Source organism: Phasianus colchicus, chromosome 11, assembly GCF_987193195.1.
Source record: "Phasianus colchicus chromosome 11, bPhaCol1.hap1.1, whole genome shotgun sequence".
Lineage (NCBI taxonomy): Eukaryota > Metazoa > Chordata > Aves > Galliformes > Phasianidae > Phasianus > Phasianus colchicus.
In genome coordinates this window covers 13,619,162-13,646,868 of record NC_143446.1, presented here as the reverse complement: position 1 = coordinate 13,646,868, position 27,707 = coordinate 13,619,162, and the positions used below count along the sequence as shown (strand labels likewise).

General features: G+C 44.2%; 1 protein-coding gene across 1 annotated transcript in view; it reads right to left on the bottom strand.

Annotated features, from left to right (window-relative positions):
* PTPRG (protein tyrosine phosphatase receptor type G) overlaps window positions 1-10,540 on the bottom strand; it is a 378,843-nt gene extending 368,303 nt beyond the window's left edge. The window contains exon 1 of the mRNA XM_031606378.2: window positions 10,369-10,540. Within this exon, the coding sequence (XP_031462238.1) occupies window positions 10,369-10,453 (85 nt within the window). The 5' untranslated portion in view covers window positions 10,454-10,540. The remainder of the gene's footprint in view (window positions 1-10,368) is intronic.
* Between the last annotated feature and the right edge of the window lie 17,167 nt (window positions 10,541-27,707).

The following is a 27,707-nucleotide window of genomic DNA, read 5'->3' as shown; positions in this document are numbered from 1 at the left end:
TGATTTTAATTTAGGTTGAAACACTAGCTGTCTCTCCAACAAAGCCAGAAATGGAAACAACTATAAATGAGTACAAGACGCGATAAGATCGACAGATTCTCAGGCAATCTCGTATAGAGATGACCTCCAGCTTAGATGGTAGTTAAAATATGACAGCATATGTATGGATCGATAAATAAGTTTGCATTTGTCTCAGCACCAAATGCTGTGGAGATGCATGTCTCTTTCTCTTTGTTACTCTAAAACGTTGTCCAATTAAGCTCCACTGGTTTTTCTTACAGATCGTCTAGATTCTAATTTACAAATAAAATCAAGAGAAGCAATTAAATGTTAAGTACTATCAGCATGTTTCCCCAAGTGATGCACATGTGCAACAGAACAGAAGTAGTCCAATCTTGATACAGAAGGCCAGGTTACAAATTGAAATACATTTGTATTATCATTACTTGCAGGCTTCACGCTCTAGCAAGTAAGAATGCTGGGCACCACGCTCCCCTTCTGTGCACAGCAGAGGCTGACCAGGAGCTCACACAGCCTGCAGCAGATGCACGTAAATGTTATTTCTGCAAGCATGGACTCAGAGTAGGAGCAGCCCAGTGCTCGTGGTGAAGGAGCAACCAGGTGCTAAAGGGTGCACAGAAAGAACTTGTACAGCACTGACTGATGCTGGAAGGGGCTTCTGATGACAGCCATCTAGTCCATCACTTCTAATGTCAGTGAAAGCCTTGCTGGCAAGCTGCCCCACAACTCCTCCAGCTCCCAAGGCTGCACACAAGGCCAGGGTCTGGCCCACCCTACTCCCCTCCTGAAGCAGGGAGGACATATTGCCTACAATCAACAACAATCAAGTTTATGAACCTTTCATCATCCCAGAACTTGATCCAATATTAGCTGATAGCAGTGGATCAGATCTTATCAGCAGATTTTGCTGAAGGCCCAAAGGTTGGAACACTGGACTCCATGACTTCCATCAGTCACAGAGATCTCTCCCTTCACAGACAGAATCATATTAACAGGAGGAAAAGCTAGCTACCTCCCCATCTGGTGCACAGTACAGCTTCCCCAAGACAACCATGGGGAAGGGCTGAAAGCATCCAAGGAAAGACAGCTTAATGGAAAGAGGGTCACAGCAACAAGGCACATCTCCTAACCCCCACAATCAGCTCAATGCCCACTTCCCCCCTACCCACATCCACCAGAAGAAAATAGGACATTAGAAGAAATGCTATTTCTACCAAATACAGCAGGATGATTAACAATAAGGGGGCAAGGGAATGGATGGGGAAAAACACATTCTGAAGCAATCCATCACCTCCTTGGGGTTACACCCAAATGGCCAACCATTCCTTGACTTCCAGCTGAGGCTCAGTGGTATCTGCATCATTACGAGATGCACCAACATCTCCTCCTTTACAAACTGCTTGGGGAGAGGGGGAAAAAAAACTACACACAACAGAGCAAAAGACAAATTTAAGACATTAAGATCACAGAGTACTACTGTTAGAGTGGCCTGCCTTTGTAATGGTAAAGTTGCCTTTCTGGCTTTACTGAAGTCACTTTAAAAAAATAGAGATCTATTCAAAGAGTTTATTAAAATGATGCTAAAAACAGCAAGAATTAGTGATCAGGGCCACATCCAGTGAACAGCAGACTATTCTGTTCAGCACTGGCTCTGATAGCCATCTAGAAGTCATGCTAGGCAAACAATCAACGTGAGCCTTCTTGCTGTGGCAGAAAAATAGGCCGCTAGAAATCCTTGGACAAACAGAAAGGGCAGCAGCACTGTGCATACAAGATATGAGTAAGAGCCATGCTTAGGTCTGGTGTATACCTTTCTAAAAATAAGTTGCATAAAAACCTGGAGAAAAGTAAAAAAAAAAAAGTCTGTAAAAATTATTCAAAGGCCGGATAAAATCTGATAGCAAGAGGCTTGTGCAGCTCAGGTCACTGAGTTAATCAGAAGGACACTGTGATATGGATTGATTGCAGTATGTAAGTACTTTCATGGGAAGAAAATACCGGAGGGCTCTTTCAACTGGTAGAGAAAAGTAGAAAAGATACAGAACAGTTATTAACACAGCTCTGTGTGTGCAGGTTGAGCTTTGCACCTAACATCCACTCAGTTATTCCAGAATGATAATCACAAAATATTTGCAATAACCACTCATTAGGTTGCTTCATCTTTGGTGGCTATCTTATTCAATGGAAAGAAGTTGGGTCTGACTTCAAAACAGGTGTAAAGCAAATAATCCCCATAAAAAAAAAAAAAAATCTGTTGAAAGCAAATCTCACACCTTCCTTTGCAACAGCCACAGCTTTGGTCAAAGAACAGAGTACAGCCCACCACAATGACTCCAAAGGCTGCTGTGCATGATGAGCATCCCTCTAGAAAGGCAGGATTTTAACAGAAGGTCTACACATCTCAGCTTCTCACCCAAAGAATCACACAGACATGGTTCTACATTCCATCACACAGCAAAAGAAAGACTCCCCACAAAGTACAGAGACTGTACCAAAACCATGCACCTTTGACAAAGGCTGCCCGTGGAAATATTGTAAAGAACACACAGAGCCATTTTTCAGAACAATCACAGGAGGACTTTGGCACAAATCCTCACCTGACAAAAACTGCCACAGAAACAGTAGCATCAACGGTGCTATGACAATTTGCAAAAGCTGAGGACCTACCATTATGTTAAGATAAAACACTGTAAGCTTGCAACATTTTGCGCCCCAGGTTTACAAAGATAACAATGAATTAATTCACAGTAAACAAAAGAGAAGCATTTTACAATGCATAAACAAACTTGTAAGAAACCATTTAAAAAGTCACAGCTTCCAAGAGTACTGTCACCGAGCCTGTGTTTTTAACACTTACTTAAATAGCTAAAACTGCACAAAGGTGTTGTGCTGGAACACAAACAGATCTGCAGAAGCCATATAATCTGATGCAAAACCCTGGGGCAAAAGAAGAGAAGGAAAATAAACAACTAATTTTAGGACCTGAATACTCCATTAGCAATTCTCACCAATTAAAAGATGATGCAACTGCTGTCAACAGGCAAATTTTAGTTGTATGTTGTATTTAAATCTGTGTTTAAAATACAAAGCACACAGGCTCCAGCACTGTAATAATAAGCTAGTTACTTGTAGCACTGAGGCCAACAAGCAGAAAAGTTCCGCCCTACCTCTCATTCCATCTACAATGGATGCAATGTTTCAGAGACAGTTATGCCACACAGACTTCATTTCCACTTTGACTGGAGCACAACCTTACTGTAGTCTCCAGGAGGCTGCAAGAACAATAGGAATCTAAATACCAATGAAAGTCAATAGAAAAAATAATGGTGAAACTCATGTGTGATAGTAATGCACATCTGTATTTAATTATTTGAAAGCTACTGCCCATCTTTGCTGTCTGGACTTGAAGTTTCCCACTGGAGTGAGATAGAAAATATATCCAGCCACAGAGAATGAGGATGCAATAGGCTGAGGGGAGGGAACAGCCTCACACTGAGGTTCACAAAGCTGAGGTTGATTTGAACACCCATCCAGTGAAAACAAAAAAACAACACACTAAACTTGCTCTAAGATGACGTGTACTTTAGATACTTTAAAATAGATTCAACAAGACAGCATCTTCTAAGCATACCAAACAGTGACTCAAAGAGCAGTGGTCCTCGGTGCTGCAGGGGTTTCTGCATGGACATCTTTCTGTTTTGGAAATCAAACAATGTCCAAAGAAAGCAAGTATCAGGACAGAAGAGTTTCTGTGTACTTCTGCAGTAGAGAAACAGCTTATTGACTGTGCAGGGTACAATTGATTTTGCCTTCCTATCTTGCTTGCTTACTCACCTCTGCTTGCAGCAAAGGCCTCTTCCACCCTGGGACAGCCAACCCTGCTTTCCTACCAGCCTGACAGAAACCAGCCACTGAACTCCAGGGCTAAGACAGCAGGCTGCTAAAAACCAATCCAAATGGCAGATGCTTTTGTAGGAACAAACAGTCAATGCAGTGCTGTGACTAAAGCAGGTATTAGGTTATTTTAGGTTATTTTCAGTGTCGCTCCCAAGCCTCCTGCAAGGACAAAGGATGGAAGAAGCGAAGGAGGGAAAACTGAACAACTGCCCGCTTTGCTTGCAAGGGGTTATCAGATAGCTGCCCCTTAGCATCAGCAGAATAAACCAGCTCCAACGGAAGAACTGTAACAGACACATTTTATTTCTAAAAAGAGAACAAAACAGCTGCCACAAGACCAAATAACATCCCATGTTCCGCTTCAAAATACCAGCGCAGCTCTTCAGAGCTCAAGGTCTCATTCATTACCTATCTGCAAGCTGAGAAAAGGATTTTTCAAAGCAGCTTTCCCTAGCTAAGCATCCAAGTCTCAAAACACCTAGATTTTCCTTAGAAAGGCCTCCATGCTATGAATGCAAAGTCCCTTGAAGCAGACACTGGCACAGGATAAACATATTCAGGCATCACTGCAGCGTTTATGCATAGAAAAACTGCAACACCCACGTCAATTGAGATTTTGTGTGTCAGTTCTGCTGGCAGGTGCACGATGCGGTCAAGCTTCAGGTTCTAGAAAATGGTTCATCATTATTCAAATGACTTGATAATTAAGAACACTAGTACTTCAACTCCCAAGCAAGCTTAGAGATGCATAATAAAACCACATTAAAAACAACAAGGCCACGTACCAGCTGATTTTACTTCAACCATAGCTCTCTCAAAGACTAATTCAAATTGCCCAAAGGTGAGCCCATTCAGCGTAATAAAGGCATATCTTACAGTGATTGCATCAATGTCTTTCTTTTTTTTTTCTGCCATGTTCTCCCTCCTCCCTCAATCAGATGTGGAGATGATTCTCCTCCACTGCTTCCCAAGAGTACTGCAAGGAACCAGAGAAAAGGAAAACCAGAACAGCAATACCCACGGAAATATCTCAGTACCTTCACTGTTTTGCTCACATTCTGTGCCCCCATTCATCTGTTCATTTTCTGGGTGGGAGGTGTCTCTGCTTAGGCTACCAACATATTACAGCTCAAGGAAAAACAAACAAACAAAAAAAAAACAAACAGGAATCCACTGCACCCCAGAAGCTGTTCATAAACAGGAGTGTAAACAGAAAGGCAAAGTACCTCGAGGCACAGCCAGTGCAGCCCTGATTACCCAAGGATACACCTGTACTCACTGCAGTGGTGTTAGGCTGCTCTGTGTGTGAGCAGAGCTGGGAGGGAAGGACGGAAGGAAGAAAGGAGCCATACTGACTTACACAGGTCAGGTACAGCAGCAGTCTAGTAGGCTACGTGGATTACAAGCCCCAGCTACCAAGTAATGGGAAAGGTAAACAATGGGACAAGAGGGAATGGCTTTAAACTAAAAGAGGGAAGATTTAGGTTAGATGTTAGGGAGAAATTCTGTACTCAGAGGGCGGTGAGGCAGTGGCACAGCTGCCCAGAGCTGTGGGTGCCCATCCCTGGAGGTGCTCAAGGCCATGGATGGGGTCCTGGGCAGCCTGAGCTGGGGGGGCAGCCAGTCCACGGCACGGGGTTGGAGCTGGGTGGGCTTTGGGGTCCCTTCCAATCTAAGCATTCTGTTATAATTATGAAAGCACGTGGTCATTGCCTTCTTCTTTCTCTGCTCTGCTTTCAAACACCCCACATCTCCACCAAGCCAACACAGGCTGATTCCCCATGGCAGTCCATGGAGTCACATCCCTGCCAGCCCAGAGCAATAAAACTTGGGCCTACAGGTTTCACTTGGAAGAAGCATCAACAGGGGGTTATGAGGCAAAGAAGGGAAACATCTAAAAGGGTACAAGGGTAGTTAAAGCAGTTCCCAGAAGAGTTACATAAAAGCAGAAACTAACCTACATAGGGCACACCTACACCCTCAGATGCCTGAATACCTTTCAAGAATTCTTGTTTTCAGGTGAGATTCCGCTTTCAAAAATACTTAAAGTTTGATTCTAGCCAACAGTTTAAGCACCACAGCACGTAAATGTAAATAACTACGGTTTGGTCAATGCACAGCAACTCTGATCTTTAAAAATGGAAGGACAGCAACTTAGGCAAACAGAAGTAAGTATCATTTTTTCCATAATTTCACAGATTAATGTGATATATTAGCTAAAGAACAGTGCTATTACGGTACCCTTAGGCTTTAGATCACATCATGCCACATGTTCATTTGGCTGCTAAAGAGCAGCAACCAAATGATTAGCATTTTTTCCAAAGATAGTAGAGATTAATAGTCTGAAGTCATTTCTTTAACTTAACCATGAAACCCAAACACTGAATTTAGAGCTAACTTTAATAACACTATTTCAGAAAACCCCAAGTTAGTCCTTGAGTGCTGATCAAGAGGTGAACAGGGTCCTCACTGTGATCTGGATTGTCGTAATTGGATGCAAACCCCAACCAAACTCAAGCATCTTGATAACAGCACAGTTTTAACTAAGGGCACACATATAACTAAAGACATCACTTCTCTCACTAAAGAAACAGAAGCTGTGAGCAAAGCCACCACCCTACTGAAATCAATAGGTGTTTTTCAGCAATTTCTGTGGTCCCCAAATCTCCCTGTGCTTCCAGTTCTAGGTTTAGAGGGTGAGCAAAACCTTAACACTGGTTTCTTTTTTGAGCTGCACTAAAGCACTTTATTTCCCAACACTCAGCTGTTCCAGCTCTCAGGCAGAGGAGCAGAGGTGACAGGGTAACCCTTCACAGGGCTCAGCAGGCCCTGTCTGCTCAGCAGAGATTCCCAGTGCAATACAGGAGGGACAGTGAGCGACAAGATAGCATCTCTGCACTACACCCACAGTAAGAGCCTCATTGCTCTGATCAGAACATACTTTTTTTTTTTTTTTAATTTAAAAATCCTTCTTCCCCATTTCCTAGTGAAAAAGAAGAGGAACTAGGGCATGAGAAAACAGCCAGAGATGCCCATGAACACAGGCATGAGCTTCCCTCCCTCTCCCAAGCACAGCAGCATCCCCAGCCTGAACACACACAAACCTGAATCTCTTCAACGCCCAGATGTAACTAAATTCCAGTTACCCCTAACTTGCATTCATTTACTTCCTCCCCTCCACAAGGCCTCTTGTTCCCTTCCCTAACTTCAGGGTCCTCTCGCTGCTCTCTGGCTGCCAGTGCAGGCAGCTCTTCTGACTGCCTGAGGACCCCAGAAAGCCACATCCCGGCTGTGCTAACCACAGCTCAGCTCCTGCAAACTGCATGGACAGCCAAGCTCTCCCTGAGCTGCCCCCAGAAGCGTGCCAGCCGGCTCGGCTCACACAGCCTGGGAAGGCTCATTCAACATTCTTTATCTGCAAGGACTCCATTAGCGGCTTCCCGGAATGCAAAGTGTATTTTAAGAAGGCACTGAAAATAAGAGATAATTAAAATGTAAGAAGTGTCATCTTCATAAAAGCCACAGGACTAAATAAAGTCTTGGAGGGCCCTCTCCTGTACGTTCCGTATTTCTCTACGTGCACAAAACACCTTCCACTGCAAAACCTTGAGCAAACAAAGGCAGTCCTCTCAGCACCTTGACAGAACAGCTAAAGTAGCGTTTGATTCGTTCACAAGAAAAACTCTGAGGCTATTTTTTCCTCCAGGCAGAAAATAGTTACAGCAGGATTACCTCTCGACTCAGAAGTATGAAGACACAAAAACCCAAAACCCATTCACAGACAGGTACCAGGAGGGCAACAATTTCATTCATTTAGACAGAGCTAATCTAGGTTTGTGCATCTTGTCAAAGGAAACAATTATCACCCAGAGATGACAGGACTGTCACAGCAACAGCCACAGACGCACAAAGGTGCACTTTTTCCTTTACAAGAAAGTACTTATCTCTCAGCAGAGCACTGAGAAACTACATAGAAGGGTATCACAGCAAGATTACTATTTACATCTTACTGATACTCAGTGCCGTGAATTTAGATTAATGAGCAAACAGACCCCATGGAAACAACCTCTTCTACCTTGTCTTGGTTTGATTTATTAAGCAATGCAATTACCAGTGACAAGCCCACAGAGAAATGCACTGAACTTAACACTTCAGGAACAGCAAAACCTTACCTATCTGTTTGTGCAACCAAAGGGACAGCAACACATGCACCTAACTACAGCATGAGTATTGACTGCAATCCTAATGAAAGAATACTGCAAAGGCTTGTTTGGAGAGTGGTTTGTTTATTTTTTTTGAAGAAAAATTACCCTATGTGCTTCTTCACAAAGTGAATGAGAAGGGAGAAAAACAAACAGTGACTTCTTATATTTAAAGAGAGCTGGATACGAAGCAGAGGGGGGAAAGGTGCTTGTTGCTTAGCACACAAAGTAACAACACCTCAGCTCCTTGGGAAGCTGCATGAGAGGAACTGAAACACTCGCAGGAGACACGAAATGGTTAATAACGGCTGGGATTCCCCGCCAACACAAATTCCAATGATTTGCCATTGGATGCTGTCAGCACCAATGTCCTGTTCCAGTCCACTGAGATCCTCCCTGCAGCTTCCCTGCCTCAGGCATCTCCCATGCATGATCAGAGTCCAGAGCGCATCTACCCCTCACACACACACACACACACACACACACACACACACACACACACACACACACACACACACACACACACACACACAGCCCAGGAATTGCAGCTTTTCAGGATAAGGTATGAAAGAGCAGCAGAGTCGCTGTGGTCTGACACAGTTTTCTCCGGACAAAGGATAAATGCAGCCTGCACAACAGCCTGCTTCCCAAGCAAACCCTTAGCGATGGATGGCCCAGAGACAGCCCCAAGTATTACACAGCTGTTTTACAGCTCTGGCAATGAAGAGCCCACCTACACACAGCCAACAGCCACAGACCTACTCCCCCCCCCCGATAATCAAACCACAATGCAAATATTAGCAGGCTCAAACACCACTGATCCAAATCTGCAAGTCTCACAGTATTGTCACATTAAGCCCACATCGCAGCTTGTTTTCCTCAAGCGTGCCTAGAGCCTGCCTTCTAGATGTAATTACTGTGCAATATATATCAGAACCAGAGAGAAAGGCTTCACTCTGAGGGCTGGAATTGAGAAGAAATCAATACAAAGGAGATAAATGTTTCTTCAAGAGCTGCAGAGGTATTAACCCTCTCTCCAGCTTATTTTCTTCTCGCTTCCAATCATTTTACCATCCGAGAAGCTGCTGGAAAGACCGGGATGTGGCAGCTCTACCTGCTCAGCTCCGCACTTGAGGTTAGAAAAAGAAATAAAAATGAAGCGTATTTAAAAAAAAAAAAAAAAAGTGGAAGTTGCTGCGACGCTTTGAGAACTGCAGCCTCGCTCCCGCCGGCACACGCGGAGCAGCCCACAGCCGGGCAGCGGCTGCAGCACGCGGGAGGAGCCGCGGGGCCACGACTCACGGCTGGTCCCGTACCCAACACACGGCGGGGAGCGCAGCCCAGCGTGACCCCCACGGGAGGGTGGCGAAGCCGGGAAGAGAATAAAGAAACCACGTGGGGGAGAGAGAGGCTCGGGATGAGGTTCAGGCGTTTTCAGGACGACCCTGAGGACTGGGGGCAGCCCGGCGTACGGGTTTGCGCTCAGCAGCGCACGAGCGGGCGGCGCGGAGCCGAGGGGGCCCGGCGGCTCAGCCCGAAGCAGCGCGGCCCCGCGGGGGCAGCGGCGGCGACAGAGCGCCCCTGGTGGGGAGCGGCGGCACCGCGGCCCGAGCCGCGAGCTCCCCCGGGCCGGGGGCGCTGCCGGGGCCGCGGGTCCCGAAGCGGGGCGCGGAGAGGGAGCGGCGCTCGGGCGGGCGCGGAGCGCGGCCGCCGCGTTTCGGCGGAAGGTGCGGGGGAACAGCGATGCGCCGCCGAGAGCGCGAGGCGGGAAGGGGCGGGAAGGCGCCGAGCTCCGCAGCCTGCGGCCCGCATCGCCGCTTCCCGCGGGGCGCGCGGTGTCAGCCCCGGCGCGGAGCGGGAGCGCAGCTCCGCAACCCGCCAAGGTCAGCGCGCGGCGCGAGCGGGGCAGCTCCGCGGACACGAGCGGGGCGGGAGGGGTGAGCACCGCGCGGAGCGAAGTTTGCGGCGGGGGAGAGGAGGAATCGGGGCGCCGGTCCCGCGGCTCGACGGGAGCCCTCGGGCAGCCCTCCGAGAGCGGGGAATCGCCCGGGGACCCCCCTCGGGCCGCCCCACGCCGCGGCGACCGCGCTGCAGCGGAGAGGGGGGAACGCGGCAGCGCGGAGCTCAGCCCCGGCGCTCGCGGGAGCGCTGCCCGCAGCACGGGGAACGCGGCCTCGGGGCTCCCGCCGGCACCACGGGGGTCGCGGGCACCGGGATTCCCCCCGCACCGCCGGGCGCTCTCACTCACCGGGGAAGCACACCACATCATGGAGCACGGAGCTGGTGATTTTCAAGAAAAAGATCCACCAACACGGTTGCAGTAGCCTCCGCATGTCCAAAGCCGCACATCGAAAGAGGGGAGGGGGGCTAAAACAATTAACGCACAGGGAAATGTAAAAAAAAAAAAAAAAAAAAAAAAAAAAAAAAAAAAAAAAATTAAAGGGAAAAAAAAAAAAAAACAACGAAAAAAAGGGAGGGGGGAAGAACAAATAATAATAATAAAAAAAACTTGTTGAAAATAAGTTTCGACCCGCGCCCCGCGATCCTGCGGGAGAAAGCGGGGGGCTGCTGCTCGCCTCTTCAGCGCGGAGAGAAGCCCACGGCCGCGGGGCAGGCGGCGACGGCGCGCCGGAGGGCGCGGGGACCCCGCGCGGCGCAGCGCGGGGCGGGCGGCTCGGGGCGCTCAGGCGGGCGGCATGCCGCGGAGCGGGAGCTCACAGCCGCCTCCGCGCACGGGCGGGCGGGCGGCGGTCAGCCGGGGCCCCGGCGCGCTCCATCCTGCCGTACAGGAAGTGGCGGGCGAGCCCGGATCCTGGCGGAGACTTTAAAGCGGGGCGAGCGAAAGGGAGAGGGAGCGCGGCGCGGCGGTGAGGAGAGGCGAGGAGAGGAGAGGCGGCGGCGGCGGCGCGCCGGGCGCCCCGGAGGCGCGCCCCCGCCGCCCTTAAAGCGGCCGCGGTGGTGGTGCGGGGACGCGCTTGGCCGCGGGGCCCCGCTCGTGTGCGCGCCCCGCAGAGTGCGAGTGCTGGGGGGTGCGCGGAAGGGAGCGGAGGCGGTCTGCCGTTTGCCGATTGCACTCTTACCCCGGCGGCGTCTGTTTGGAGTTACTCGTGCCATTACGCCTCTCTCTGTGCTCGCTGCAGGAGGCGGGGGTTCGGGATGGGTGTCCCCCCGGCACCCCTTTCCTCCTCCCCCCCCACTGCTGTGTGTCATTGGGGGTATCCCCAAGGGTGTCTGTCTCCCCGAAGTCATGCAGCTCCCCTCCGTTCCCCTTCGGTGCTGTGTACCGTACTGGGTATTGTCAGAGCCCCCACAAAAAATCCTACAGCATTTTTTCCCCCATCTAACGCTGTGCTGTGTTGCCAGCAATCCCCACCACAATCACACGGCTTTTTTTTTTTCTTTTTTTTTTTTTTTTCTTCCCCAGCACTCTGCATCATTCTGGGCATTGCCAGAGGTCAGCCACAAAATCAGACAACTTTTTGTCCCCCAGTTCTGTCCTGGGCATTTTCAGAGAGCCCCCATCCCAAACAATCCTACACCCCCTCCTTCCCCCCCACCCCCCCAAACAAAACAAAAAAATCCCACATTTTCATTCACTCAGTAATATACATCGTTCTGGGAACTGACAGAAGTCCCCCACAAAATCACTTTTTCCTCCCAGTGCCCTACACATGAGGTATTTCCAGAGCCCCCCCCCAGAATGAGGCAGATTTTGCAGCCAGGTGAAGCCTGTCCCCACATGCTCCATATCTAAGCCCTGACCTGCAGCCCACCCCCAACAGCAGATTCTGAACAACCGATAACTTCGTGCAGGAAACAGAAACAGAAAATGGTGTGAATTCAGGATGAAGGGATGGTTACTTGTGCTTGGCGTTTCCTGCCGCTGCTGTGGTCTGCTGGAGCTTAAATTTCATTCAGAAGTAGTCTTGTCTGTTTCTTTGGTAATTATTTCCATTACAGAGATTGTGTTTCAGAAGGGAAAGGGTTTGGCAGGGGTTTATCAGTGCGTGCTGCGCTCAGCTCTGGCGCTGTCATTTGTTGTGACCGTCTTCTCTTCGCTTACCTGAGAGCCTCCTGCATGTGTGGTGTTCCAGAGGACAGGAGATGGGGGCAGGAGGAGAAGCAGAGTAAGGAAATTCAGGAGTCGTGTTCGTTCAGTTCAATGGCAGTGATTTTCCCTCCCCCAGCCTTAACCAGTGCACAGCCAGCCAAGGCCCGAGTGTTTACCAGCGCTTTGCCCTGAGTTTTCTGGAGGAGGCGGTGGCCTTGTGTCCATCCAGGTTTGTCCCACGCCCAACAGGTTTACCCCATCAGGGGTTTACTGCAGCCCGAGGGCCCCTAATTATGAAGCACTGCATTTTTGTAGGCTTTCTTTTGCCTTTCTCTCCGCAGCCCAGGTTGTGCCTGCCAGAAATCACAGTTGGAAGTTAAGAATGCAGTCCTTACTAAGAAAACCGTGTTTATCCCAATAGGGATTTGAACAGAGTAAAGATTTAAGGACGTGATTAGATGTTTTCTGCTCTTCAGGGCACCACCCTTTGGGGTGTGCAAAGAGTGGAGAAGGCATTTGCGTAAGGGTTTATCTAAAACAAAGCAAAGGCTTTATAGGCCTGGAACCTGGATTTGCTCATTGGGCTGCTCTAGAAAAACCTGCAAATTATTCCCCTTTCCCCAGCTTGCTCCTGAGTTTACTGACCTGAGGCAAGAGGCAGGCAGGCTTCCCTGCAGGGCCAAGACTCACCTGGCGTGTAAGAGGCACTCTTTCAACAGGTGTCATTAAATGTGAGAAGTTATTAAACACCATTGCAATCTCACTAAAGAAGAACAAAAGCAATGGATTTTTTTCAAGGAGTTATTTGCGTCAGTATTTTTCTCCCCGCTTCAAGATCCTTTGTGAAAGCTATTAATTATACCATTTTATATTTCAAATATATTTTGTACGTTACTTTACAGTTTTCTATTCTGGAAAATTACCAATCTGAAGCTGCCTCCGTATCGTAGAATTGGAGGAATTATGTTTCCCATCCTCAGAGCAAACATGCAAGTAAGATAGAGAATACATAAGCAGGGAGGAGCACAGATGACTTCAGTCCCCAAAAAGCTGCTAAGAAACGTTTTAGAATAGCAGCGTTCCCTTTAAAAATAATAATAAAATTAAAGCGTTTGGGATGGATATTCACCACAGTCCCTTCAGGTCCAAACTTTTAAAGACAAATCTATAAGACCCAGCTGTCAGCACGGACAGCTCGGCACGGCACGCTGTGGTACAACGTGTACAACAACCTACCTTTCCCAGAGTGACAAATCAATCACTGCATCATCACACATCAGGTTAGGGGCTGTGATGACGGAAGTCGCTTTGTTTCACATTAGCAATTTGGGTGGGCAGAGAGACGGAAAGATGTATGATGGAGATCCAGGGAACAAAATTAAACACAGTCAAATGAGAATCCATTTCCTGCGGTATCTCTTTGCCTGTGGCACACCGTCTGTCAACAATACACAGGTACAAATTGGCCTGGAGATGCAGCTTTTACTACCCAAACTGAGAAAGCTGCATTAGCAGTGTGCTGCTCTGCTGGCCAGCCCCACGTGCCTGGCAGCCTGTAGCTTACACGGGGTGGCTGGTTCCCTCACAGTGACTAAAGTACTCCAATACTATTAAAATAACTGCTACTGTATGGAGAGACTGGAAAGGGATGTTACAACACAGTGCACTTAAACCAGATTGATGGTGTTCTGCAAATCTAGTAATATTTACTGTTAAACATGGTGGGCGCTGTCAAGGTGAAAGGAGTAGGATCAGCACTCTGTCTGGTTTCATGGAACAGTGAATAACGTGAGATAACTTTTATCTTTTTTTTTTTTTTCCCTCCTGTTTGAACAGGTAATATTTTTATACTGCCTTCATCAACATATGGGTATCACTCCTGGGAAAGGAATGAAAGTCTGTTAATTTATTTGATCAGACAAGAGAAATAATAGAAAACTGAAGCGAAGGCTCACATTTGTCATGTGTTTGAATTAGTGGAAAGCTGGAGAAAGCAGAAAAATGTTGTGAGGAGTTCAAAGATGAGAGGGTTTATTGAATTAGAAAAATATTAATAGCATTAATCATTTCCAAAACAGGCTTCTTAACATGTATAATGATTATATAAAGGATTGAGGAAATAAAAATGAAAGAAAAAAATCAGATATGGAAAGTTACATTTTTCTGTGTTTAGGAAAAAAAGGGATAAATTTCCACCAATTTACATCCATCCAATCTGACTGGGTGAGGAAAATACCAGGTAAGGATCTGGCCCCCAAAGTAGATATCAATATGAAGGATCTGAAGGAGCAGCCATAGTTCAGATTACAAGCCACGTGAGGCACAAACTTCCAGGTTAACTCAGCATATAGTTCCTATGTAGCTTTGTGTAGGAAGGAAGAAAAGGACACTGAGCTTGTAGTTTCATAAATTATGTTATTGCAGAGCTACTTGCTCATAGCCTCAGGACAGATACATTCTTCTTAGAGTGTGCTGTGAGGCTTTGAAAGCCTCACATGGTGTCTGAGAAGCTGCTGAGAAACAGAGGTGGAGGGCAAGCAAAATCTCTGTGAGGAAAAAGGAGGCTTTGTTTTGATATAATCACAACAACTGTGTTGTTTGATTTATAAAGACACAAAAATAGACTAACCCAGAAAGGTGAGTAAAGCAAAATCTTCGGAAAATGCTGATGAGTGATGCAAACTCTAGGTAAAGGAGTAGGACACTTGCAGAGAGCACTGCAAAAGTCATCAGGCTGCACAGCCGTAGCACTGCCAGCATTATTTGAATGAGGGTATCTGGGCACTGACTCGAGGCGTACTCCAGGATGTCCTGGTGGAGCAGCATGCTGCAGGGTTTGCAATAGCTTCTTTGGAAGACCGATACATTTATTTCCTCATAATCTATGAAAGGAACCTCCACCTTAGGGTGCACTCAGGCTAAATCTTTCAGAACAGGCCCTCAGTCACATGCTGAAATACCCACTTGAAAGTTCTATCCCGGTCTTTAAATCGTACATCTCTTTTGTCTCCTGAAATGGCCTCAGAATGACTGCATTCTGCAGAAGTGTGTGCTAGCAACTGGTGCAGTGGAGGGTCAGGCTGATCAGCAATGAGTTTCTTTCTTTCGAAAGCAAATAGAGTTCAAAGTCCTGTGGTATGACCTTGCTAGAGCTGTAAGTGTGTTTAATTCACAAATCCTCTCTTTTTAAAAGAGAAGAAAAAAATCGACTACCAGTGTAGCAGTGAGTAGAGCCAAGCATGTTAATGAGTGTAACTGAGGGATGAGCATGGCAGACCCAGCCTTCTGTCCTGCCTGTCACTTACTTGCCAGTTCCCTTGCCAGCAGCACACCAGGAACACACCAACCCGCTAGGACTTAAGGTGAAAATTAACCAGACAACAGACTTGTTAACTCCTGATATAAATAACAGTTGATAAATGTTTGTATGTTTCAGTACTATTTGAGTTCAATCTAAGTGTTGTGACCATCGGTTGTAGGGAAGCAAAAATATTTTAACCACCCTGGGTGTTCTTAATACTGCTGTGCAGCTTGCCACTGAGATAACTGCAACTGTCAGGTTTTTTTTTTCCCCCCACACTGTAGCTGTGACATGGGATGTGTCAAAATCCTGCCAGGGCAGTAGATGGTGGTGTTTGGTGTATGGAGGTGCAGCCTTGTCTCGTGTCCTGCACGGAACCATCCACACACAAAGCCTGTTGTTACAAACCACTTGAAGACATCTCTTACTTTGAGTCTGGAAGACTTTTTCACCTCCCCTGATCAAAAAATTCTTAAGAAGAGCTTAGTTGGGTCTATATTTCCTATTAAGGCCTGAACATATTAATGCAGTAAATATAAAGTTATCTTTCTGTACATAATGGATGGATGAGCATCTGTGAGGCCTCTGGTTTTCTCTGTTGGGCATTGCCATCGTTTAAATTTGATGAGGGCCCAAGGAAATGTCTTGAAAGCATCTTGAGAACATAAGAAAGTTGACTCAAGGACAGGCATGGTCTGCAGGCAGCAGGAACTCAGGTTGAACAGAAGTTGTTATAAGGAATACAGCATGGCTGCAGGGTGCTATGTAGACATACTGTAGACACTGTTAATAGCTATCTTGCCTCTAATAATCTCAACCTCCAGATCTCTTGTGTTCCTGAGGGCTCCAGAAAGCTACCATCATAATAGGGTATTACTCTTTCAAAGGTCTCCTGCATTGCAACCAAAACATCAGACTTCAACTTTTCCCCTGCAGCTAAATCAGTGAGAAGATATAAATCTGTTGAAGGTAGAATTTCTGCTGTTCTGTTCCCCTCTTCCATTTCAGTTCTGTTTGCTATCAAAGGAGTTAGTGCAACATGCTCCTGCCTTCCTGCATGGATGTCAAAAAGATCTGTCAGAATCTGCTTGTGAAAAGTAAAGTCACAGGCCTGCCACAGTCCCAAGAGGGTGAGGCAATAATGGCTCAGTAACAAGACATGACCTTCTAATATAAACACATTGCAAATGGTGTCCAAAGGCAGGCTTCTGAAATTGCTCTACAATGAAGACCAATCAAGCAAAAATGCTTCCCTAGGCAATCCCAGGAGAGCACGTTAAGTTAAAAAAATCTGTTCTGTAAATGGGAGAACCAGTCTCCAAGTCTGTTTAAGAGAAGAAGAGAAAGTTAAAGAAGAACATTTGCCAATGCATCTTTGAGAGATACAGTCTTCTGAGTGCAGATATAAGAAAACGTGCAAGCTTTTGTGTCCTGGCTACTTTTATTTAGCTGGTTATTACCTTACAACAGCATTTAGACATATGAATAATTACATTTCAGACATGAATACAGCCTTGGTGAGTGTATAGAGGAAGGTCTTGATAGAATAAGGAAAGAAATAACATTTATGTATTATGGGTACAAGTAACCTACTTTATTTTAGGTCCCAGGTGTTGCAATAGAGAAATTCAGGATGCAAATTGCAGCTCAGTTCTGTCTTAGCCATTCCTCTCTGGCTTCACATATATGTTGCAGTTTTTGTCTTGCAACATCATCAGCTATTAGAGTATATGGTCTTGTGGGAAGCACTGTGGATTTGAGTGTGGACAGCCAGTACATTAGCTAATATGATTCCATTAAAAAGGGATTCCATAGCTAGTGCCCCAATTAAATGAAGAAGAGTCAATATTAATAAACCTTCCAAAGAAAGGGATAAAATCAAATACCCACTGTGACCCTATAGACATCAGTGCTAGTCAGATCAATATGTCCCCATAAGCACTGATGGAAATAGCTAAATAACAAGAATATATCTAGGCCACTGAGATTTGGCAGTACAGCACGCCCATAGAGTATCCTTTGTTTTCTCTATATGGCTTTCCATTCCCTTACTCTGCTGCCAAAGATCAGTGTCGTGGACATGAACTGCCTGTCAGCAAACAGCCTTTTGCTGGAGTTCATCCTGTCTTCTCCCGGTGCCTTGTCTAAAACAGGTTTCTTGGAAGTGAAAAGATGCTGTTCAAAAAGTTGAATAACAAATAATCCATACCCTTGAAAGCTTACACCTCCTAATGCAACTGAAATTATTTTCATTCGTCTTTACAGTTGTCATCAAATATATCCACCGTAGCTGAGCACAACTCCACTGACATAAATAACTGGGCATTCACTTTGTTGGAACTGCACTTGGAACTGAGACAAAATTTTGCCAATGCAAGGAGGGATGTGACCAAATACCCCAGAAATGCAGTTGTCTATGTTAATTTCTAGAATGTTTTGCTACTCTGGAAGTGTTGTAAGACTGTACTCTTATCTTTTCTACCCAGATATCGTGTTCATGACGCATATCTTTGTGCCATCAAGGTCTGGTGGTTACAATGCACTGTGCTCTCAGCTACTGTTTAGGAGGGTTTAAAACACTTTAGAATTTCAGCATCTGTTTTATGCTGATTTCAAGAGGAGAATGGGGGAAGAGGGTGCCAAGTTACTGAGAACAACAAACACTTTGGGTCAAATTTTTCTCTCATCTATGCTGGTGTAAATCTAATGTCTCTTCATCCAGCTGGCAAGTATATTTAAGCCAGTATGATATAGGGCAGAGTCAAGCCCTTTAATTTGGAAGAACACAATTACTTCCTCTGGCTCAAGACCAAGAAAATATATTTATAAAATATACAATAGATAGTAGTAGAAATTTTGTTAGCAGTTATTTTTATGTAGATAATGCATAAAAGCACTCTATTTAGGTCTGAAAATTAGGCTCCCAGATCTGATCCTAAAAGAGCAATGTTTATCATGAATGCCTGAAAGAGGAGTACAATTAAAAGTTGTTTAGAACCTTAAACTGTTCTATTAATCAAAATGAACTTATAATTCCAGATTTTAAAATAGCTAACAGTGTACAAATAGATTTTAGCATATATTAAAGGTATCATCTTATGAAATGTTGTTGGGGAAAAAAAAAATGTTGTAAGATTAATTATGGCAAAGAAATATGTGACTTCATAACTCTTCCCAAGGCATCACAGTTAGTAAAATATTACACTTTTTTTTTTTTTTTCCTATAACAGAAACACAACAGAACAACATTTTTCTTGAGCGGTCAACATTAATTGCAAACGGATGGCCACTTCTGAACGTGGGAGTCTTTGCAGGGCCACATTTAATTATGTTAATAGGCAACAGGCAGCCCGGCTGGTGGAGCCGCTGCAGTGGCATTGGCCGAAGCAGTCGTGCCACACGGGGGAGTCTCTCTGCATGCACAGGGAAGTTCTTCTGCTTCATAAATCACTCGTTTTGAAACCTGATTTCTCTGTACTGCAGCGTTGTCAGTTTGTCTGAGAGATAACACAAGAACTGCAACACTTGGCAGGGTAAAACAAAGCCTAAACTGTGATGTTTCTATAAATGAATTCCTTATAAGTAAGGGAGAATAGGATTTTGTTGGTGGGGAAATGTGTGTCAAGCATGATTCTTGCCAACTTGCTGTTATTTCTGTATGGAATGGTAAGAAAAAGAGTGAGCTATTTGAGCCATCAGCTAACAAAACACTTCAGATTTTACTTGATCTTTTAGAAAAACAGAGGATGTGGCACATTCACTGCGTGGCATGGCATGGCAACACCTTATCTCAGCACATGAAAATGGAACAACAGTGCTGGGGCAGGATTAGGCCATTTCCACATTCCATTTTTCACTGCGAGGTGGCCTTCAGCTGCAGCAGATCATCTTAATGAGCTTTCTCCTGGATTTTCATACATCATTCCTACGACCTTACAATGCCACAGAGAAGACTTCCGTTGCCAGCTCATTGTTACCTGCTACACATATAGACTGCAGCTAGCACAATGTACTATTATCCAGCAGAACAACCTGTACTGACAAACACTGTTTAGTGTATTGGTTACCACTTTGACAAAGCCAGGGTCACTGCAGAACAATACCAAAAGAGGTCTCACTAGCTTCTTCTCCCTCCTCCATTGAATGAGCTGTTAATAGACAAGCTGTTATAGAGAAAAAAGAACTAAATACTTTACTAACTTACATTTGAAGGCCTCTGAATTGCATTAGCTGAGCCAGCTGAGTGAGAGCCAAGGCAATCTCACCATGATTGTAGAAATTGTGGCACTGAGGCATGTGAAGGCAAAGAAAGAATGACAGTGACCAGGTTTACAAAATGCAAAGGTGGAATAATTATTGCTTTCTGTGGCACAGAGCTTTTAGCCAAACTAAAATATGGAATGAGCAATTCCTTTAATGCACAAGTGTGTGTGTTTGTGTGTGTCCATGTTTCAAAACTTCCTCTCCTTTATACAAACATTAATTTACAGCCCTAATGTAAACTCTCTGTTAATTTTCCACTTTGGGACATTTTCCCCTTCCAACCCCTCTTTCTCCACAGTACAGGCAATTCTCAGTATGAGCCATGGCTGCAGTTCTTTTTTATTACTCGCTGTTTTCTTTGGGTACAGTTGTTACGAATAGGACTACGAGCCATTTCTAATTCAATTATGTGGACGATGATTTGGGATCAGTGGAACTGGGATGTGCAGCTGAAAGGTGTTTGGGACCCTCCAGTTACCAGCCAAGAGGCTGACAGAGATATTCTCTGGTTTCAATAAGTTTCCCAAAGGCATTAGTTTTCAAAAGCTATAGAACAACAAAAAATAATAATACGGAAAGGGCAACACTGAAAAGAAAAAACAGAACCATCATCTCATTCATTTGAAGATATTAAGTGGCAGAGCAGAATGAAGATGAAAGAAATGACAGCTAAAACTCAGCCACCACTGAACAACCATCTTTTGAAACCTCTTGCTTTGAGCAAAGCTCAGAAACAATTAAAGGGTCAGGTTTTCACATACATCCACAAAATCTAGTTTGGATCACACATCATTTTTAAAAGTTTGAGGTTAAAGATTTCAACCTGCTTACTAGTTTCTGTATTTATATTATCCTTCCGATTTTGTAGTCTTTGGTTAGAAATAAGCCAGGTGATGCCTCTGACCTGTTGTTGGAAAGATAGCTGTCTGAAATACTGCTGTAAGGGCCAAGAGTAGGTGGTTTGATGCAGCACTGGCAAACAATCTGAGTGGGTATTTGTTGAAGCATAACTTTTGCTATAACCCCCACTAAAGGGTAGCTAACTTCAATAGCTCTAGATTTCTTGGTACATTATCATGTAATTCATTCACAAACCAGACTAATGTAGGCCAGAGACTCAGATAACAGCTTATCTAGTCAACTTGATCTTTGCTTGCTGAACTTTGTCTCAGAATCTGATTACTGCAGAGAAAACTCCCAGTCACATTAACATAGAGTACCAGCCATCCACTGTTTCCATCTGAAAAGAAAATATTGTTCTATACTCAGAAATCCAACATCCCCGTACAGAGGGGAAAGATTTCTCTTGTTACTTTAAAGCCAATGGCAAAACTCACATTGACTTCAGAGGAGACAGAATTTCTTGCTGACTTATTAGATGCTCTCTCAGTTTCTAGTCCTGCAGTGACAGTGTAAGTTAATCAGCTCTTGGAGCAATATTCACCAGAGATCAGACCAGGTGGAGTTGTGTATTTTCAGGTCTTTGACTATGAAGCTTCTGCAATTGCAAGGTTCACTTTTTTAGGACATGGCTTGCAGTCAATTAATTTCACAAGAATTTACCGTCATCAAAGTTATGCTTCAGCATGCTTCAGTATATCCTCCCTTCTTTTGTGTTTTTGGGAGCTAAATCCTGAAGTCCCATCTCAGTGCTGAGCAAAGTTGTCTTTAGAGACTTGACATCATGTCAAGGGCAGTTTGCTTCAGTGAAAGGCTCAGGATTTACCTAATGAAATCTTTTGTTTTGGTGGGTTGGTTTTCCTGAGCTGTTTAGTTTGCTCTCCTGTTAGATCCTTTCATTCAAGTTAGTAGTTTCCTCAGGTTGGCTGATCTTTATTTCTGCTTTTAATATTCTGTATTGATTTTACTGTAGTGTGCTTACACGCTGTTCAGCAGTCCCCTATTATCGAAGTAAAATGAAATAAATAACTTGGCTTTCTTTCTGCATTTAAAATCTTTGGCAGGAGCCATCTCCACTCCTAACTGAGCACATGACAGTGGTACTGCGTGTTTGAGGGCAGCTCAGGAGACGTGATGTCTCACATGTCACTACTATCCATGCTAGTTAGATCCCGCTCCTTGTGGGCTGCTGGTATTACTGGCTCGTTTATCTAGCAGGTATAGGTACCAGTAGCATCTGTGGGATGTACAGCTGGGTGCAGCTGCCCTCTTAGGCACTGGTAGTAATAGCAGTGTTAATACATGCATCTGTGAGCAAACAAGATGTAGTTTATCTGCAGTACATGTAAAAGATCCGGTAGGTGTTATTCCTACCTACCACCTACAGACTTTGGCTTAATTGATCACTTAAATAATAACAGTAATGTACAAAACAAAGTTTCAACTTTCTTCCCAGTTGTGACTGCTCTTTGTAGGTGTTCCTCTGCCCTGGACTGTTCCCCTTGTTCTCAGGGAAGCAAGCAGCAAAGTACAAGCAGCTTGTAGAGACTTTGCAGCACCCACACTCCCTTCAGGCTCCTTGGTGTTGGTGCCATTATCAGCACAACCAGAGCTTGAAACAGCTTGCTTCTCAAGGGCTGGGGCAGCTTCTCAGGCAGACACAGTTTGCTGTCAGTGCTTGTGGCTGTGTGTCTGCAGCACAGAGCAGCCCTCAGACTCCCCGTCTTGAATGAAGCCAGCCTCTCGAGCAGACATTCACTATAGCCAAATCTAGCTAGTTTGAGTACTGATAGCAAGGCAGCTGATTCGAACTGCTTCAGTGAATGTCAGGCTCTGATGGAGGCTTGGCAATCCCAGCATGGGGCCATCTTCATTGTTAATTTGCTCGGACCAAGACAGACTGGTCTGGGTGTTGCCTCTGTGAGCTCCTGAGGCTGATGGCAGCAGGTCTGAGAGGCTCGGTGTTGATGCCCTCTGTCCCTGCAAAAGTTCAAGATTTCAGCCCTATTGCAAGAAGTGCTTCCTCATCTTAATGCCCTTTTATTCACATGTGCATTTTTTTCAAGTTTTATCCGAAGTTCAAAACTGGACAGAAGTTCAGATCATCAGTGCCAGTAGAGAGCTCTATTTGATCTCCTTAAGTATCCACTCTCTTGCAGATGTGTCCTCCTGCTGTGATTTGCATGGCTGCAGCCAAACTAGCCTTAAAAACTGTCCTTTACATTGGGTATGTTCACATCCAGATATGCTGAAACAGTGCCACATTTTCCACAGTGTCCCAAATTTTAAAAAATTCGTTGTGAAGGTACTGGTTTTGACAATTTTTAGTTAAATATACACCTAAGTTATAAAAAGACCTTATTAAAATTGTACTTCTGTTAGGTAATACAAACTACTGTGAAAAGAGCTGCAGCATATCCTTGCAAATATATTGTGAAAACAAGTATTAGAAATCATCAAAATAATGAATAAAAATTGCATGACTTTAAGAAAGCACATAAGGAGTAATCAAGCAGAGTAAAACCAAATAAGGTTAATTTAAGTGAGAGACTCACGTATATGGTGTATTGTATTCTTGGGACTGAACAGAATTGCATGCTGTGAAAGGGTGTTCTGAACTCCATTAGCAAGTAATCTTTGTACACAACAGTAGTGCTGTGCAAATAAATGTTGTGAGGCAAAATAAATAAGTTTTGAGAAATGAATGACTTTAGCAGTGGTTTGCCAATTAATTAGAACAAAGACAGAAGTCTAGCCGACAACATGAAGAGATAACTAAGGAAGTGTTCAAGTTGCCATAAGAGCTTTTGCTGTTCTCTTACTCTATTTTTTGCTCATTCTTCTCACAAGTTTGTGGGATTTTCTATGGGGAGGGAAAGGTAGCCAAGAGGTTGTGGTAGCAATTTCACTCTTGAAATGCTGTCTTAGGGTCTTACCTAAAAAAAGGCTAATTGGGTGAACTAGAACAGAGAGTTAGAGCAGATTTAGCTAAGTTGCATATGTTCTACACAGCAAGACCTACCACTGCAGCAGTTAAGGAATTAACCATGGAAAGAGACTGGAAACAATATAGGGCTATGTTAAAACAGGCTAACAGTCCCAATCCAACAAGGTCATGTTCATTTAAGCGAAATAAAAAGAACTAACATAGCAAGAGAAGCCAAATCTCCATAGATGAAAAAGGCAGCAGAAGCCTGGGAGATCTGAAGGCGACAGCATCAGCTGCAAATGAGAAGTGAGCTGTGTCTGTATGACAGCAAATCTTGTAAAAGGTACCACCAGTAGCACTGCTTGTAACATGATAAATATTATCACATTGCTGTGCTCAGAAGTATTGAACATCTATTGGTTCACAATCAGTTTAAGTACTGTATTTTTTAATAAAAAGTTCAGGCCTACTGGTTGCAGAATACAGGAGTAGGAATACATAGAAATCTATAAAGGCATAAGCTGTGAGAGAAGTTTGGAGAAACAGAGTTTGTTTCATTTACACGATTGAGGAGAGCATGATAACAGACTTTCAGTGTGTAAGAAGCTATTAAAAGAAGATAGTAATCCATTACCCATTGAGGACAGGGCAGGAAAAATTGCTTTAATTTCCAACAAAGGAGATTTAGGTTATCTTTCTAACTATAAACCTAGGTAAGCACTGGAAAAGGCTGCAAAAGCAGCTGTAGAATCTACATTACTTGAGGTTTTAAAGAAAAGATTAGATAAAACAGCTGTCAAGCTTGTTGGGTATACTTGATCAGCATACCTCAGCAGAGGTAGAGTTGGGCTGAACATCTTCTTAGCTCCCTGCCAGCCCTACATTCTGCAGTTCCTGAAATGCTGCAGTTGTGGTTTTGTAGCATTACATACACCCTAATTTTCATTAAAAAACAAATACACAATCCAAAGGGAAAAGAAAAAGGAAATCTAAAAGAGTGGATTCTAGCATTTCAAAGATTAGAGGTAAGTAAAACGAATCAGGATAGTTCTTTTTTGACAGATGATTCCAGAGTGTGCTGTGTCTTAACAGAGGCATAGGATTTGCACAAAGAAGGACCAGAGATGCTGAAGGTGGGGAAGGCAGGGAATAAGCAGTACCTATTCTGCTAAGAACCTGCCCTACATCTTTGTCTCTGGGAAAAGCTGAGGAACTCTCAGTTCTGCTTTTTCTTGTCTCTGCTTTTGCATTTCAGCATAGCTGGGAATTAGAGAAAGGGAGCAGGCATCATGCGATGTACAATTAAGAACTTTGCTGGAACTGGTAGGAGCACAGAAAGGGTCTGTCTGAACACTGTGGCCAGCATGCCAATGTTCTTTTCCACATTCTTTATGGTTTGAGACAGAGAATCCCCAGAAAGGAGCTCAAATAAGAGTCTATAGAGTAGCAGTGGAGGAAAGCAAGAGAGTGGTCTTACTGATTTCTCCTCAGTGCTGAGGACCCATTCCCCACGCAGTGGTGTACTAACAGTGAAATTTGCAGGGACAAAAATGGCAGATTCAGCAAACACTGGGGGGTGGTTCAATATTGCTTCAGCTATCTTCAGGCACTATTTTTTTCCATATGTTCAATTATGCTGCAGATTTGTTTATCAATAAATCAAGCCTCTACTTTCCATTTGCACACACAGTTGAGTTGCAGAATTTTAGAAATACATTCATCCAAGCATATGAAATTCTCTTTGGTCTTTGAATCCTCTTGCAGGTAAATTACTTTTACTGTATTTATGGGGTACCAGCTTTTCAACACTTAGTTTATAATCCATAGCCCTCTGCCCTTTCGCAAATAACTTCTGTTTTGCCCTGAAAGGCAGTCTGTCTCAGCTCACAGAGCCTATGTGTTTGTGCCTGTCTGCATTATTTATATCTCCACTGAAGACATTCCTCTTTTCCACCTTCTTATGTGGTGCCCACCATGTAATGTATGGATGGCTACTGGTTGCTGAGGATGAGAATTTGTCCTCCGCTCCCACTTCTAGGTACCAGCTTTCAGTGTGAGGTTTTGAATTGGTCAGAATCTCAGCTGCATTATCTTAGCTCCATGCAAAAGCAGATATCCATTCTCAGTGCTATCTGGTGATGTTTGGAGTTTGATCTCAGCTGTTCTGAATGATGCATTTTCATTTTACAAACTCACAGTGTTGGTGTTTACTTTTAGGCCATCTTAGCTTTGTGGTTCCATCCAGAGAAACATCAAAGATAAAGTCTACGCTATATTTTCCCTGCCTGTCCATATGAGAGGCTTGTAGGTGCTCTTTAGACAAACTGTAAGCAGCGATTTCTACATGTAACTCTCTGATTACAAAGTTACATATTTCTTAACTAAGGGAGGAAGAGAAAGACATCACTCACCTTTTTCTTCCTCACTTATCCTGACCATGACCAAATATGTTCCTTCCCAATGCTCCCCATGCTGAGGCTCAGAGCAGTGCACCATGACATCAGGCCAGCCTTTACTCCCCATTTCCTCTCTGCTGTCAGCCCTTGGACAATAGCTTAATGCTGACGGCTAAGTGTACACATGAGAAAAACACAAGCTATGTTACTGATTAGACTGGCAGGAGGTGATAGCTCCAAGACGTTCTGGAGCCTTTTATTTTGTCATGCCCTGCAGAGAGATCATATTGTATTTTTATTTCTAGCAGAGTACCTTCCTGTGAGATACATATGCATTAAAGTATTGCCTGATCCCTACAGTAGGATACACCTGGGAAAAATCCTAGGACTTACAAAGGAAGGCTCCTGGGTTTTCAGTATCAATATTTCGGCAAGCTGTACAACCCCAGAGGAGGTGTTTGCTCACCAGTTCAGTCTGCTGATACTTTTGTCTGAAATAGCCACCTGCTTTTCACTGTCATTTGTAATTACACTGTATAAACATTTTATATTACATTAAAATCAGTTTTAAAATATTTGAATTAATTGGGACTGGTGAATCAGATAACCTGGAGTTTGAAAATGAGCCTTGTCTAGTCTTCCTTTCAGCTGCTTTTGAGCTGTAGCCCAAACTCTCCCGTTTTCTGTATAATGATTCAATAGGAGATAATTTTACTTGTAACATAGGAATGGTTTGATTTTTTTCAGGTTATTCAGTAATGTTTTTGTGTTTTCTTGCAGTTATTTCAGCTAACTGAAACTGTGCTGAGTTCCCTTGAGGACTGAGGCTGCTAAGTACAATGTGAATTTGGGTGGGTGGACACCACAGGGGATCTTCCTGAGCTTCGTTATGGTTACAATTGGGATTCATTTGTAAAATGGGAACCTGTTGTGGTATGTCCTCTAGTCCTGTTAGGTGCTGTGCCCCATGCAGTACTCCCTGTATTCCTTAAATTCTGCTTCAGCAACAGAAGGATCCAATGAATTCTCAGGAGATATCCTCCTCCATAGACTGACCAAAGCAGGGCCTACAAAAGATGTTTCCAAGATGTGATATTATCATAGATACTGCAGTTGCCAGTATGCCTAGGAAATGTGTCACGTCTTATAGCGACTACTTGTAGGAATGATCCCACAGACCACATGCTCAAACTTAAGTTTTTATTTAGCATCAGATAAAGGGAAATGTAATAACTGAATTTTATTAGGGTGATATTTCATTTTACTACGTGCTTGAGTAACCTCATGGAAGATTTTGGGTAGATTGAAATGATTTTGTGAGCCATTCATCAAGGAACAACCAGTGCAAGAGTTGAAATCTCTGAAAATTTTAGAAAAAGTGAATAAATCTGTTTAACTTTAGTTTGCACACCGGACAACTCAGAAGCTCAGGATGTAGAAGATGGGGGAAACTGCTATGCTTATCAGTTGTTTTTAGGAAGAATTCTCTTCTCAAAATGCCCAAAGAATCTATTATATTTAATAACTAGGTCCTAGTCTGACTGTCAGACTGACATACTTCTTTTCAATGAAGCTGTCCTTTTGCCTTCCAGCTTGTACAGTGAGAGAATCTTTCAGGAGGAGGAGAAGAGTACATTCCATTACCATTACCATTATTATTATTCCAGCCCCATTACTATTATTAGTTATTTATTTCTTATTCTTTTTTATTAAGTAGTGCAGGGCAGTCTTTTAATAAAACACTGAG